This window comes from Microdochium trichocladiopsis (assembly GCF_020744255.1).
Source record: "Microdochium trichocladiopsis strain MPI-CAGE-CH-0230 chromosome Unknown B0I36scaffold_10, whole genome shotgun sequence".
Classification (NCBI taxonomy): domain Eukaryota; kingdom Fungi; phylum Ascomycota; class Sordariomycetes; order Xylariales; family Microdochiaceae; genus Microdochium; species Microdochium trichocladiopsis.
The window spans coordinates 1294560-1310154 of record NW_025763553.1 but is presented as its reverse complement, the minus strand read 5'-3'; the positions used below and the strand labels follow the sequence as shown (position 1 = coordinate 1310154).

Here is a 15595-nt window from a genome sequence, read left to right as displayed (position 1 = left end):
GCTGCCGCCTTCTCCAAGCTGTTCATTCTCCCCTTACAAAGTCATCATCATTGGCGACGAGCCTACGTAGGGACTCCCATCGCCGCAACCATGGCGCCATCGCAGCAGTCCATGTTCCGCTCGGCGGACATGAGCATGGTGCAGCTCTACATCTCGAATGAAATCGGCCGCGAATGCGTCAACGCCCTCGGCGAGCTTGGCCTCGTCCAGTTCCGCGATGTCCGTCTCTTCCCCAGTGCTGGCTGCCTAGCCCTCTGCCGAACCCATGCTGACCAGGACGCAACAGCTCAACAAAGGTGTCAATGCCTTCCAGCGCACATTCACCCAGGAGATCCGAAGACTCGACAATGTCGAGCGCCAGCTGCGTAAGCATTTCTGCGACCTGCATTGGCTAACCTCGAATGATTACTCACAACTCAATGCGACAGGCTACTTCCACACGCAGATGGACAAGTCCGGGATCCCAGTCCGGAAATTCGACCTCGACAACGAGACGCTTCCTCCTCCTACGACCACCGAGATCGACGAGCTGGCTGAACGCAGCCAGAGTCTCGAGCAGCGCATCTTCCAGCTCAACGACAGCTACGAGACTCTCAAGAAGAGAGAAGTCGAACTGACCGAGTGGCGATGGGTTCTCCGGGAGGCCGGCGGCTTCTTCGACCGTGCCCACGGCAATGTGGAGGAGATCCGCGCCTCCACCGAGGAGGATGATGCGCCCCTGCTCCGCGATGTCGAGCAGCACAGCCAGGCCCCCGACGCCGAGCGCTCGTTCGGTGGCATGAATATCGGATTCGTAGCTGGAGTCATCCCCAGAGACCGCGTCGCTGCATTCGAGCGCATTCTGTGGCGGACTCTTCGAGGCAACTTGTACATGAACCAGTCCGAGATTCCAGAGCCCTTGGCCAACCCCAGCACGAACGAGACGGTCAACAAGAACGTCTTCGTCATTTTCGCCCACGGCAAGGAAATCCTGGCCAAGATTCGCAAGATCTCCGAGTCCATGGGCGCCGAGATCTACAGCGTCGATGAGAACTCGGATCTCCGCAGGGATCAGATTCACGAGGTCAACGCCCGTCTCAATGATGTGCAGAACGTCCTGCAGAACACTCAGCAGACGCTTGAGGCTGAGCTCACACAGATTGCCCAGTCTCTGTCCGCTTGGATGATCCTTATCACCAAGGAGAAAGCTGCATACCAGACCCTCAATCTCTTCTCATTTGACCGCCAGCGACGGACCCTGATCGCAGAAGCTTGGGTCCCGACGAACGACCTGTCTAGGATCCGCGCTGTTCTCCAAGACGTCACCAACCAGGCGGGACTGTCGGTCCCCTCGATCATCAACGAGATCAAGACCAACAAAACCCCGCCGACGTACCTGAAGACGAACAAGTTCACCGAGGCATTCCAGACCATCATCAATGCTTACGGAACTGCTTCTTACCAGGAAGTCAACCCTGCCCTGCCGGCCATCGTCACTTTTCCTTTCTTGTTCGCCGTCATGTTTGGTGATCTTGGCCATGCCATCATCATGCTCAGTGCGGCTTTGGCTATGATCTACTGGGAGAAGCCTCTCAAGAAGGTCACCTTCGAACTCTTCGCTATGATATACTACGGTCGCTACATTGCTCTTGTCATGGCCCTCTTCTCCGTCTTCACAGGTTTGATCTACAACGATGTCTTTTCCAAGTCGCTCACGCTGTTTGACAGCGGATGGGAGTGGGTTGTCCCCGAAGGTTGGAAAGAAGGTGAAGCTTTGCTCGCGCAGCCCAAGGAGCACTACCGTTACCCCTTCGGTCTCGACTGGGCTTGGCATGGCACCGACAATGCTCTTCTCTTCTCCAACAGTTACAAGATGAAGATGTCCATCATTTTGGGCTGGGCACACATGACTTATTCCCTTTGCCTGTCGTACTTCAACGCCCGTCACCACAAGAAGCCCATCGACATATGGGGCAACTTCATCCCCGGCATGATTTTCTTCCAGTCAATCTTTGGCTATCTGGTTCTCTGCATCATTTACAAGTGGTCCGTGGACTGGTTCGGGACTGGTCGGCAACCACCTGGCCTGCTCAACATGTTGATCTACATGTTCCTCCAGCCTGGCACGCTTGAAGGCGGCGTCGAATTTTACAGGGGACAGGCAACAGTGCAGACGTGCCTCCTACTTCTGGCTTTCGTGCAGGTTCCAGTCATGCTCTTCTTGAAGCCGTTCTACCTGCGATGGGAGCACAACAAGGCTCGTGGACAGGGTTACAGAGGCATTGGTGAGCCATCACGAGTGTCTGCCATTGATGACGACGATGATGGACGCGCCAACGGTCGCATCAGCATCGACACGGATGGCGGCGAGGGTGTTGCTATGCTTGCTCAGAACGGCAATGCTGATGATGACGACGAGGACGGCGATGGACATCACGAGTTTGAGTTTAGTGAAGAGATGATCCACCAGGTCATCCACACGATCGGTATGTATTCCCTGTCTTGGTATGTGTTCCGGGCTTGTACTAATCGACGATACCAGAATTTTGTCTCAACTGTGTTTCTCACACTGCCTCTTACCTGCGTCTCTGGGCTCTGTCGCTTGCTCATCAGCAGCTCAGTATCGTTCTGTGGGACATGACCCTTGGCTCTGGCCTGGTGGCCGGTGGCATTGGCGGTGCCATCTTCCTGGTCGTTGTCTTCTACATGTGGTTCTTCCTCTCCTGCGCTATTCTCATTGCAATGGAAGGCTGCAGTGCTATGGTAAGTTTTCGGGCGTCGGCGTCCACCAAGACGTTATTTGTACTCATCACTAACCGTCTCACAGCTTCACTCTCTCCGTCTGCAATGGGTCGAGGCTCAATCCAAGTACGCCCACTTCGAGGGCCACATGTTCACGCCGCTCTCCTTCGCAACACTGTTGGAGGAAGACGAAGCTCTGGCGGAATTCCGTGGCTGAGCGCCAGAGTGGGAACGACTATCGCCTCTTTACCACCATTATGTAGCATTAGACATACAACTATTTGAATGTGTTGATTCGTGTTCCAACGGAACCAGTCCCTTTTGTGAAATTGGATATGCTATGGCCCTTTTAGTATGATACGCGTTAAACAAAGCTGAGCTCTTGTGCTACCCTTCCGAGGTTTTCTTGTCGAGACAAGCAACCCCATCCATGGATGGTCTTGGTGACAATAATAGATGCAGGTGGTCATGTGGGCCAGAGACGGTGCCCAGGCTATTCGCACGGTAGTGTGCCATGGCCATGTGGGGCACACCACGAGCTTCACCATCTCCTGGAGCTTCGCCAGGAGACGCGTAGCTGGTCCAGGAGCTTGCCATCACGAGAAACGACATTTCACGACACTGCCTCACCCAGCCTTGTACTTTTCTGACCCAGGATGCGACATTGATTCGTCTGGCTCGTCGGCGAACATGTCGGACATCCAGGTCGGGCAGACGATCCGGCTCAATGATGGCCGCACCGCCATAGTCCGCTTCGTCGGTCAGACACACTTCGCACCTAGCGAATGGATCGGAGTTGAACTCGAGGACGACAGTGGCAAGAACGATGGAGCCGTTCAGGGAGAGAGATACTTTGACTGCCCTCCCGGCAGAGGCATGTTCGTTCGCCCGACTGCCGTGGCCGCTATACAGGCAGCGCCGCCACAAGTCAAGGCGGTGCCAGCTCGGCGTCCTTCGCGGGCGAGTAACATCGTTCCGAGTACGGGCAGGCAGGCTGCGGTGAATGACCCGTCCATGAACAAGAGGATGAGCCTCAATGCTCCTAGCCCGAGCCCGGTGCCTCGGACGTCTCGACCGTCAAGCATAGTAAGGGTAAGTTAGGCACTCACCCAATCGCCGCGACGGGTGCCGTTATAATAGCATTTAGCACTATTAACACAAACAGAGCCCAACAAAGTCCCCCACGAAGCAACTCGCGTCGACTGCGACATCCAGTGCCGCAACCTCAAGAACCGGTACCCCAGCGAACCCCCGCGTCTCCTCGGTTGGCGCGAAACCAGCACGACCCTCGACAATAGGCTCCCGGATGTCCATGGGCCCGCCAGCGCTCCCGGCGTCTGGTTTGACGCGGAAAACTTCAACAACGTCGTCAGCGCCTAGGGTGACATCTAGCGCGACCAGACCGGCAGCTGGACGAGTTTCGAGCGTTGGTGTCCGGGGTAGCCTCTCGCGCCCAGGAGGAAGCCGGGTAACATCTGGAGATTCTGGTTCCGGCACTGAGGGCGCAGCTGGCAGAAGCGATAACGAAGCTACGAACAGCCCTGTACGCTCCAGGACGAAGGCTTTGGAGAGGGCTACGAGTAAGACAGCAGCTTCGACCACAACCACGACTAGAGCTAGTGCTGTGGGGGCGGCAACAGCGGGTACGACACGGCCAGGCCAAAGCACAGCGGCAAGCAGAGAAAATGAGGACCTCAAGGCCAAGCTCAAGGTCCTTGAGCGCAAGCGTCTGGAGGATCGGGAGAAGATACAGGCGTTGGAGAAGGCACAAGAGCGGGGCGACAAATTCGAGACGATCAACAAGAAGATTGAGGCGAAGTTCCAGAGCACCAACCAAGAGAATGCCGAAATGCGGAAACAGCTTAAAGAGGCCTTGGCAAGGCTGGAGGAGGTCGAGTCACTTCAGGCAGAGCACGACTCCATCATGGAGCTGGCCACTCTCGACCGCGAGATGGCAGAGGAAACCGCCGAGGTACTCAAGGTCGAGCTGGACGCGCTGAAGCAGAAGACAGAGGAGCTCGAACTGGAAGTCGAGATTCTCCGCGAGGAGAATGAGGAGTACTCCCAAGGGATGACACCTGAAGAGCGGACAAGCACGAGCTGGCTGCAACTGGAACGCACCAATGAGCGCCTGCGCGAGGCTTTGATCCGGTTACGAGACCTTACCCAGCAGCAAGATGAGGAGCAGCGAGCACAGATCAAAGAGCTGCAGGGTGATCTTGAGGAGTTCGAGGCTGTCAAGGAACAGTACGAGATTGCCAAAGAGACCGTGCTAGAGCTGGAGACGCGCGCAGAAGATCTTCGGCAACAGTTGGACGACAACCTTGGTGCCGAGGCCATGATCGAGCAGCTGAGCTACGAGAAGCTTGGCCAGGCTGAGCAGATCAATGAGCTGAAGGCTGTGATTGAGGACCTCGAGGCTCTCAAGGAGATCAATGACGAGCTTGAAATCAACCACGTACAACATGAGAGGGAGATGCAAGAGGACCTCGACTTCAAGGACAGTCTCATCGCGGAGCAGCTTCGCCGGGCCGCACAACAAGATGAGACAGTCGAGGACCTCGAGTACACTCTATCTCGGTTCCGCGAGCTCGTCACCAATCTTCAGACCGACTTGGAGGACATCCGGGCGTCGCATGCCGTCAACGAGGCCGAGTCTGAGCAGATCAACAGCAAGACCCGAGCCATGATGGACCTGAATCAGAAACTTCAAATCTCTGCTGCAAAGACGCAAGTCAAGACGATCGACTTGGAGCTCCAGCGAATGGACGCCCAGGAAGCTCAACAGCACCTGCAGATTGTCAAGTTGTTCCTGCCCGAGACTTATGACGAAGATCGGGATTCCGTACTGGCTCTTCTTCGATTCAAGCGCCTGGCCTTCAAAGCCACTCTGCTCCATGGTTTCATCAAAGATCGTGTCAATGGGCAGACACACCCTGGGCATGAGGACGATGTGTTCGCAGGTTGCGATGCCATGGATAAGCTCACTTGGGTCTCTTCCATGTGCAATCGTTTCGTCAATGCGATAAGCCACTGCTCACTGGAAGAGTTTGCCAAGTACGAGGGGGCTTTATATGAGCTTGAGCCAGTGGAACGAGCCTTGAACGGCTGGATTGACGGCCTGCGGCGGAACGAGCTCAAGGAGCAACAGTGTGCCAGCGAATTGCAGCGCACGATTGCCCTTATGACACATTTGGGCGAGGTGCATATTTCCGAGGGCCTCGAGAGCTTTGCCGACGAAATCCAGATGAAGACGTCCATGATGCAGAGCCACCTTGAAAGCGCGTCCACAGTGATGGCCGTGGTGAAAGAGCTCGTCCAGCGGACTGTGCCGTCTGCCGGGGAGGAGGACGAGCTCGCCGATCACTTCACCAGGAAGTCCGAAGCTGTCATCTCTCTTACCCGAAGCGCCAAGGTTGTTGTGTCGAAAGCACTTCGGTCACTGGAGGACCTTCAGGCACGATCATTGTGCCTGACTCCAGAAACAGCCGAGGTCTTTGAGCAGTGTGAAGCTGCCAGCCAAGAGTTGGCCGAGATGTCGCGAACAATGGGCACTGACCTGCATGCGCTCCTCACCGAAGAAGGTCGGGCCGAGCCCTTCACATACACGGATGTGCAAGGCACGATTTCCCAGACGGCGATGCAGAAGTTCTCCTCCAGCGAATCCGACATCTTCTCGACATACTTGTCCAAGCTGCGGACTCTCACAAGCCAGATTACGGACCTTGCCGCGGTCTGCTCAGATTTGTCACAGACCCAAGAGTTCGAGCGTAGTGACGCCCCTTGGAACCTTCGTGCCGAGGAGATCAAGGCCGCCAAGACGCTCCCGGTTGATGCGGAAGAGGAAATGCGTCACCTGAAGGAGCAAGCCAACGAGAAGGCTCGCCAACTAGCCGTCAGCGCCGAAAACCTGAGCACAGCCAACCTCAGGATCCAGACACTCGAGGCCCGCATGAACGATGCCAAAGCCAGAGCCGACAGGATTTCTGGGCTCGAAGAGGAGATTGAGAAGGCCAAGGAGCACGCTGCTGGCCTGCAGCGGAATATTGAGGAACAAGACCGCGAGCTCAAGACCCTCGAAGCTGACCGTGACCAGTGGAAGAAGATTGCTGGAGACAACAAGACGTTCGCGGCCGGCAATGAAGACAAGTCTGGTGCAAACAAGGCCGGCCAGGAGCGTGCCGTTGCCACTGCAAGGGAGATGGATGCTCTCAAACAAGACATTGCAAGCCTGCAGGCGGCTGTGCGCTACCTCCGTGAAGACAACCGTCGCGCCCGCCTCACGGAGCAGGGCAAGCATGATTGGCTCGCTGAACCGCTGCGCAAACCCACACCGGTGGCCGCTCAACGCAAGGCACTCGTCGCAGCCGAAGGCAAGGACGTTCTTGGCGAGCTTCTGAAGATGGCCAGCAACGCCAAGGTCTACGATCTTGGTAAGCTGCCCAAGGACAAGCTCGCGTGGCGACCGGCCAAGGGCTCGCCGCAGTACCACGCTGCCAAGCAGGCAGAGGACTTTGCGACCTGGAAGAGCTGGCAGGATGCGGTGGCGCATAAGGCTTCTGTGGTGCTGACTACGCAGAGGGCTGGTCCACGTCTTGATATTTCGAGAAAGGGCCCCAACGCGGTTGCCGCGAGGCTGCAGATCCGCCTGCCTGGACTCAACGGGAAGTCCGCCCCTGCTGGCGACAGCGAGGTTCAGATTGTGGGCTCAAGCGAGTGGGAAGGGCTCCAAGGTCGACGAATTTCTGCCGCGTGAGTGAGTCAGTGAGTGGCACAGCAGGACCAATGCTCATGAGGAGCAAAAGTATTTCACGACAAGCATAGATAGATCCCCGTCATCCGTTTCGTTTGCATTCACTGCGTCAAGAAGCGATGAGTAGCGACTATTTGCTAGGCGCAGATGTATATCATCAAGAAGGGGCTGATGACAAGAATAGCCAGCGAGAGAGAGCGAGACGATACCCCCCCATACAGCAACGCTAAATACATATATCGAGTATAACATGTATATTTCTTGCGCTTTTCCGCAGTGTCATCATCCATTTCTCGAACATGCGTCTTGTTACACAGAAGCGGTTCTGTGCAAACTGCCATGAAAGTCTAATGCCGACTACTCTCTTATTCTTGGCCGGTCTCGTCCACGAAGAGCTTTTGAACACAGTATTATCCGTCAATGACCAGCCACAATGCACACTCAACGTGGCCCACAGATAGGGGTTGTAATGTTGCACATCAGAAGAACATTACGACGTCCTGCCGTCTTATAGTGCCCTAGTTGAGTGGCCGATTGGGTATTTTTCGGTACTTTTCTTTTTTCTTTTTCTTTTCGAGAGCTTCGATGGTGATATATGTGGTGTCCAATCTCATCATTTCTTGCCCTTCTTGGCCTTTTTGCTGCTGCTGCCGCTGCTGCCACCAGCACCTCCGCCTCCCATCAGAGCTCCGGCAGGGCTTCCCATACCACCACCACCGCCACCAAACATGCTCATCATGTCGGCCATGTTGCCCATTCCCGGCGGCAGGCCTGGCATGCCACCACCACCAGCAGCGCCGCCCGGGCCCCCTGCTCCCTGCATCTCCTTCATCATGTCCTTGAAGGCATCCTCGGAGACGCCGCCGCCCGTCATGGCAGCCGAGTAGGCAGGTAGGAGGGAGCCCATCTTCCAGCCGCGGGGCACGGCGGGCCTGGGCCAGGCCTCGTCGTCCTTGGGCATGGCGAGCCCCGGGACGCGGACGCGGCGGAGGGCGTCGGACTGCTCGGTCGTCGGGTTGGCCTGGAGGTGCCTGGCGACGAGGACGTAGAGGTGGTGCTTGTTCTTGATCTGCTTGGCGAACGGGTTGTCGTGGTCCTTGAGCGGGAGGCGCACGCGGCCCGGGTTCGCCCAGTCCTTTGGGTGCAGCTTGTGCGCCTCGAAGACGGGCTGCAGGCGCAGCTGCGCGCAGGCCGTCGCGATCTCGCGGGCCAGCGGGTTCTGCACGGCCAGCGACGACGGCACGCGCCGGCCCTCGGCGCGGGAGCGGTTTGCGTCAAAGTAGCACGGGTACAGGCACTGGTAGTCCTTGATGTCTTCGGGCTTGATCTGTGGTTGTTGAGGGCCCAGGTTGGCCGGGTTGATCATTGGGTTGGCCTGCTGGGATCTTTGTTGTTGTTGTGATGATGACGGAGGGGAAGGTGACGTCGCGGCGGGCTTAGCCTTGGGCTGGATCTGGCGCAAGATGTCGGTCTCGACAAAGTCGTCAATGTCGCCCTCGGAAGGGTCTGACATTTCGCTGTCGCTCTCGGACACCTCTTCTATCCGTGGGTGCGACATTGTGGCGGGGCCGTTGTGTCTGTGTATCTGCCGGTAGAGAAGGACTGTGTGTCTGCGCAGTCGTCCTTGTTGTTGCGTGCAGCCGCTCTTCGTGAAGGTCGAGTCGAGTCGAGTCGAGGCGAAGCTGTCGCCAAACGTGCCGGCGGTGGTGGTCTGGCGAATTGATGGTGGGGGAGTTTGGACGGGGCCAGATACCGTGAGTGACATCGTGGGGCGAGCTACGGTGGGGTATGTTGCGCACCGTATCGCACTGTGTGCTCTATGGGTCGGTAGTGCCCTCCCCCACAAGGGTCCTACTGCGATATATTGTCTTCCTTCCTGAACATGATTCACAGCTGATGCAAGTTCGCCTGTGCTGTTGCACGTTTATCGTTTAGATTCGACGGTTTAACGCAGTGCTTGGTAGCGGGACGAGATGCTAGCCACCGCATTATTACACCACAGCTGCACCTGAACCTCGGCATTTGCTTCTTAAGTTGATGCTTGGCAAGACCGCGGCTTCACGGTGAGTGAGACAGTTGCGGGTATGACCAGAGATGCCTTTGGGATATTGCCTTGAATAGAACGGCACGTGGCTGGAAACGATCCGAACCATGTGCTTACGGCATATAATTGCTGTTTGGTCGGTGCTTTTGAAGCCTCCCCGTACACGACGATTCTGTCTAAAGCTGCCCTCCACTGGGATGTTATCCGCAGGCATTTTTGCTCTCACTCACACACCAGATTTGGACCCACAACGTTTTCCCAGATGACCTTTTGGTGTCCAACACCCATCTATTCACTCAAGATGTCGTAGACGACGCAGAATTCGCCGGCCACGGAATCTGATTGAACAAGTTCCAAACAGTGTCATTCCCAAAATCACCGCCAAACTGCCAGGGAGCGTCTCCGTTCCCGGACTGGGACTGGTATCGACCCTGGGCTGGGTGTCCCGAAATGCCCGTCTCGTAGTTCCCACTTATTATGTTGGACACGACATTGGGTGCGCTTGAACCGCCATTCTCTATGGTGGAATGTGTGCCATTCGTCGGAATCTGTTGTGGTTGGTCGAAGGCGAGCAGATCAGCGCCGGCGGGCCCAGTGGCAGCCCAGCCCATTGATGTCGTATGGCTTCCGGTGTCGCCGAAGAAACCAGTCAGATCGTTCATAGCAAGATCTCCAATGGGATACATTGGAATGATCGACCCAAGATCGAAGTCTGCTGGCAGAGACCAGTCTGTGCTGCCAAAAATGTCGAATCCGGTTCCAATGTCATGACTGCCGCCGTTGGCCACGCTTCCCCCGTTCTGGCCATCTGCTCCAGATTCTCTCAGTGGCCCCTTCCCTCCGATATTACTGATGGAACTGCCCGGCGTGAGGCTCGTGTTGGAGCTGGCGCTACTAGTCAATCCACTGCTCGCTGACGATGATGACACCTCCGAGTTAGGTGCAGGCGTTGGCTCATCTATAGGCAAAACTGTAGCCGAAACACCATTGCCCGTCTGCTTCTTGCCTTTGCGAGTGCGGCTGTCACAGGCGGCTCGCATCCGATCGTCAGCCTGCCCGATACGCTTCAGTCGCATGTGGAGCGTGTTGAGCACGCTCGTCGCCGAACGGGCAAGCTGATTCCGGCCGGCCATTTTCTCGAATCGGTCGCTGGCCCATTCGAAATGTTGCAAGGCCTCGTCGAACATTTCGGTATGCTCGCGCGGGAAGAGGATGAATATCGATGCCACCATCACTACCGCGTCGAATGTCCCGTAGAACAGCGAAAACATGCGGTGGTGACTCGGGTTGAGGACGGCAAAATACTGCTTCTGGGCCTCTAACATGCCAAAACTGGCCTTCAGTGCTTCCAGTCGGCTGCTGGCCCGGGTGAAGATGTATGGCCGATGCAGCGCGAGTTTGCCAAAGTGCAGTGTCTGTGGCAGAGTCGGCCGCGTCAATGGTAACCACCGGCACTCTGGCAGATGGTCAAATCTCGTATCAGGATTGTGCATTCGGAGCGGGGCAGGGATCTGTGCCTCCATCTCCTGCAGTGACCGCTGTATCCTGTCGACATGGGAGAAGTCTTTGGGAAATGGGCCCTGCTTCTCCAATCCGATGATGTCGCGGAGTGGCTGTATAAGCTTGAACGACCAGATTGATCGTGTCAGTGGCGTGGGCGGTGTGTCATCCGGGCGCGGAATCAAGGGCATCCTACGGCCTTCTGTGCTCGGCATTACGTCCACGGGCAGCGTCACGCTCACGGTGCCAAGATCGCACTGAGGAGTGCGTCCGAGGACAGAGCCCATGTGGATATCCCAAGACAGCAGAGTGATCCAAATTCGCCTGCGGGCCTGGCCCATCCATAACTTTTCGAGGCTCTCTTCAATCGTATCGTGGGGACCAGGATGAGGGTCCTTCTCGTCCCGATGCATGCCAATTTCCTGAGCATCGCGAATAGCTGAACCAAGCTGGTGCCACGACTCTGTGACCATGCCGCAGTTCTTGAGAAACTTGGCGCGGACCCAGCCAGCAAGCGGTGCTATCAGTGTCATCTGCCGCTTGCCCAGAAGCGACAGTATTGCAGCGCCGGACTCGCTGTAGTCCATGGCCAGATCGTCAAAGGTCATGTCGGCGTACTTGAGCGATTCAAACTTCTCAAAGAGGTCTTGGCGCAGGTATAGCAGCGCACAAGCAGACATTTCAAACACGAGCGCGGGGAACTCTCGGAGCATAGGTTCAAGGCCCTGAGGTCCTACATTGGCGAAGACGGCAAAGGGCACGCTGTACCACTTTGCCATGAGCTCGCGGAAGATGATCTCGTCCACGCCAAAGTACTGCCAGTTGATGTCTTGGAAGTAGAAACCGACAAGGTCTTCGACATAGGTCCGGGCCGGCAACTGGCGTATCAGCGCCTTGTACCGCTCGCGGACACCAGCGCTACTGGTCCCTTGCTCGGCGGCCAGGCTTGCGAGGCGTTCGCCATCCGAGGCATTGTCGATCCTCCTCAAAACGTCCAGAGTCGAGGCACCATTCTGATGAGTGTAGCCCAGATCGACGACCCGTTCCGTGCGGCTCGTGCCTTCAGGTGGCCTTTCACCAGAAGGTCCGGTGTGTGCTCGAGCAACGGGCTTCCCCGTCTCGTAGCGGCACGAGCTCTCCTTGCCGCGCGAGATGCAGTTGGCGCATGGCAGTCCGCGGTCGCACTGTCCAAGAGGTCAGCTCATCAGTGATCGCTCGAGGAATCATCAAGCTAGACAGGACAGACCTTCTGCTTCCTGCGGTGACAATCGGTGCAACTGATGACAAGCCGCCGGCGCTTTCTCGGTGGCGGCTTGGAGGGCGCCTCCTCGGTTGCCACAGGGCCAGTGTCGTCCTCCTCCGGCTCCGACCGGGCGTCGTGGTCCGACATTGTTGGTCTGGAGACTTAGGAGTGGAGTCCTTCCCCCGCTCCTTTGTCTCGTGCTAACCTTGGAAGGTACTGTTGGACGCGAGTAGTTTTGGGGCTCAGCCAGAGACTGGAGCTGGCGCCGCATGCGATCATGCGTGCGACAGAGGCTCGAGAGTGATGGACGGGATGCATTCGCTGCTGACGTTGCGTTGCAGCACGCCCACAGGGTGCAGTTTGGCAACGGCTTTTGCTGAGTGGAGTTATCGGCGCGCAGGTGCCTTCCTGAGGGCCGGGTGCAGCGAAGGTGAGTCGAGGGTGATGCCCACCCACCCTTGCGTGCGTTTCGTGGGGGGGTCGCCACTCCGGCTGCACGGCCAACTTCCCCGCCTGCCGACTCCGAGACAGAACCACTTGGACCTTTCAAGGGACGCTACCTACACTAAGCAGGCACTTTTGGCCGACCTCAAGGGTTAGCAGCATGTCGAGCAGATATGCTTGCCTCGTCAGCAAAACCCAATCGGCTCTGGGCCAGTAGCGATAGCATTGCATTGGCGGGTCGATTCGGACAGCCATTGTCGGTGTGGTTGAGAACTCTCCCATCACTGGTTGCAGCAGGAAAATCACCATTCGGCTCAGAGGCACCCTTTTACACATACAATTTGACAAAGTACAGACTGGCTCTTGGGCTTACAGCATGACGAACCCACTCTACCTTAACAGTGCACCTCGGATTGGCCGTATGCCTTTCCTCGATGTCGGCATGAGCTGGCGCGTCTCAGGACCTCGGTGGTCGCGGATAAGCTCAGCCCGTTGTGATCGTCTCTGATATGTACATCAGCAGTTTCCTGGTTTTCATTCCTGCCCCGTGCGCTTCCTGTACGCTTTCCAGGCCCTGTTCCTATATCTCTCAGCCTCAGCTTGCGGAGAGCTCGCCTTGATTATACCACGGCCGACGATGATGATATCGGTGCCGCACAATCCCACCAATTTCGTGGGGGTGTTGTACTGCTGTCCCAGACCATCGCCGTCCACAATACCGTTCTCTTCTTGGCCTTCGGGTGGCAATTGGCAACCAGGAGTCATGCAGACGAAGCTGTCGCTTGACTCGGTGTTGAGAGTCTCTTGTGAGATGAAACCCATGACAAAGTCCTTGTTCTCTCGTGCAGCCTCGACACATGCCTGCGTGTACTCGGCGTTCATGAAGTTGCCTTTGCTCGACATCTGCGCGAGAATGAGCAAGCCGCGCTCGAAAGGAGGCTCCTCGATTCCAGCATAGAACAGCTCGTCTCCCTGCGCGGTGCCGGTGGGGAAACGTGGTGAATCAACCGGCTCAAACGACTGGGTGACTGTCGTCACGGACACGATGCTACCTTTTCGACCGTCCTGCTCTCGGTAGAATCCTGACGACGGAGCCTCCAACGGCGAGAGGCTTTCCCTCCTCTCCGCCTGCACTTCGGCGCTCTCCTCGGCGTCGTCGAATTGTTCAGACAAGGGTGTACCGACACTGACAGATGTCCGGACCTGGTAGTTGACTCGAGACCGCCATTTGGCAGCCGCCTCTGAAAGGGCTGTCACGCCAGCCTTGCCGGGGACCATGTTGATGTTGACAATGTGCGCCCAGTCAATGATGCGCGCCGTACCTGCTGTGTACTGAAGCTGCACGGTATTGCCAATGTCTCCAAATTTGCGGTCTTCGAAGATGAGGAAGCCGTGCTTCTTGGCCAAAGCACCGAGTTTTGCGCCGGTGCCGGTCTCGGGGTGAAAATCCCATCCTGAAACGAGGTCGTAATGTGTCTTGAGGACCACGATCGAGGGTCCAATCTTGTCGGCTAGGTTGAGTAATTCCCGGACCGAGGTCACGTCGGCACTGAGACAGAGGTTGGACTGCTTCAGCTCCATCAGCCGCAGCAGATAGCTGGTAAGTGGATGGGATGCATTCTTCGCCCGTTCGGCAAATGTTGCCTCGAACGTCGAGTGTTTGACAGCGTCCGTTTGGTTGCCCATTGTGACAGAGTTCGAAGATGGGAGAATGGACGGTGTGAGGCTTGTCGGCAATGTTGAGGCAGCGATTGCTCTACTGTCGCAAGATCGGACGACGACCTAGCCCAGCAGGGGGTTCTTTTTGACGATATACAGCGACCCAATGCAGATAGGTGATTGACGTGATGGTCAAACGAGGCGACTGAAGTTAACCGAAGCAGTAGACCCTGAAGGCGGTGGAGCAAAATGATGTCAGCGAAAAGAACGGGAGAAGGACAAGCATGCGGCTGTCCGGAGGTTGGAGGACCACGATCAATTATGGCAAAGGCGAAGGGGTAGGGATGGGATCCTAGACCGCCCGGCGCCAGGTGGCCCTGGAATCATACGAGGCGAGCCACACTGGTGGTGACTTGGCCAGGGCCATACCATGACGCTTTGAGAGGGGTCCTCCATGGCATCCACCTGTTGGTCCGTGAAGAAAGCGCGGAGGTGCACGTACGCAAGCAGAATGGCAGCCGGTGGACACGGAGCGGTGTCCCACAGGGCAGGCAGGGCAAGGAAATTTACCAGGATGCTGAGCGGAGTCGGCCTCTGACGATGGGTTCGTGCGCACCGGCGGGACGGAGAGCGATCTGGGCGAGACGGTCGAGGTGGGATTTGCTGTGCAAGTGCCCCCCCGAGGCAGGCCGCGTGACTACTTAAGCAGAATGGCGAGGCCAGGAGCCGTGCTTTTTTGTCGCAGCGCGTGTGATTAAGGACGGCGCTGGACAGGGTTGAGAGACAAAAAACCGAGAGGAGTCGGAGCGCGGCGCCGGGGCCCCTCTGGTTCCCTGGGGACCAGATCGCCGGGTCGCACACGGCCTAGTCGAGTCTCAGCCTGTGCTGGCCGGCCTCTGAGCAGCTCGGCGTGGCAGGCGAGGCGGCCGAGTCAGGCTTGGACACTGGCCGCGGTGGTGGTGTGTACTGTATGTGAGAGGACGGAGGTGGGTCCGATAAAACAACACAGCTTGGGCGAGAGGGTTGCAGGGTCAAGAGGCTTGAGTCGAGTCAATCGTCGAGGCCGACTCGAAGGACCTGGAGAGCAACCAACTCATAAGGTATTTGTCCTCAAGCGAACATGGTCGCGCGGGTGGCCCGGGGACAGGACAGGCACCGCTGCCGATGTGACCTCGGGAGCATCCATTTCAGTGAGGCGGGGCAAGCCGCGTTGGCAGCTCAAACCTTTTTC

The 15595-nt window shown here is 57.1% G+C and overlaps 4 protein-coding genes across 4 annotated transcripts; 2 read left to right on the top strand and 2 right to left on the bottom strand.

Moving 5' to 3' along the window:
• Positions 1 to 90: 90 nt before the first annotated feature.
• On the top strand, positions 91 to 2938 carry B0I36DRAFT_252142 (V-type ATPase, V0 complex, 116kDa subunit family; the record flags this gene model as incomplete). Its single annotated transcript, XM_046150663.1, has 5 exons — positions 91 to 219; positions 287 to 365; positions 429 to 2465; positions 2522 to 2742; positions 2807 to 2938. The coding sequence occupies 5 exons, from the start codon at positions 91 to 93 to the stop codon at positions 2936 to 2938; spliced, it is 2598 nt and encodes an 865-aa protein (XP_046007323.1).
• Positions 2939 to 3411: 473 nt separating this feature from the next.
• On the top strand, positions 3412 to 7477 carry B0I36DRAFT_252190 (dynactin; the record flags this gene model as incomplete). Its single annotated transcript, XM_046150667.1, has 2 exons — positions 3412 to 3813; positions 3887 to 7477. The coding sequence occupies 2 exons, from the start codon at positions 3412 to 3414 to the stop codon at positions 7475 to 7477; spliced, it is 3993 nt and encodes a 1330-aa protein (XP_046007322.1).
• A 796-nt stretch (positions 7478 to 8273) lies between these two features.
• Positions 8274 to 8768, bottom strand: B0I36DRAFT_206818 (signal recognition particle, SRP19 subunit; the record flags this gene model as incomplete). The annotated part of the gene is made up of 1 exon (XM_046148849.1): positions 8274 to 8768. A coding segment is annotated over one exon (495 nt), but the record flags the coding sequence as incomplete, so codon positions are not given.
• Positions 8769 to 9814: 1046 nt separating this feature from the next.
• B0I36DRAFT_377123 (humps family-domain-containing protein) lies at positions 9815 to 14391 on the bottom strand (the record flags this gene model as incomplete). Its single annotated transcript, XM_046160527.1, is given in 13 exon segments — positions 9815 to 10476; positions 10582 to 10714; positions 10757 to 11056; positions 11072 to 11342; positions 11367 to 11479; positions 11489 to 11509; positions 11522 to 11664; positions 11689 to 11743; positions 11756 to 11815; positions 11825 to 11920; positions 11930 to 12202; position 12826; positions 13268 to 14391. Coding segments are annotated over 13 exon segments (3252 nt in total).
• Positions 14392 to 15595: the final 1204 nt, after the last annotated feature.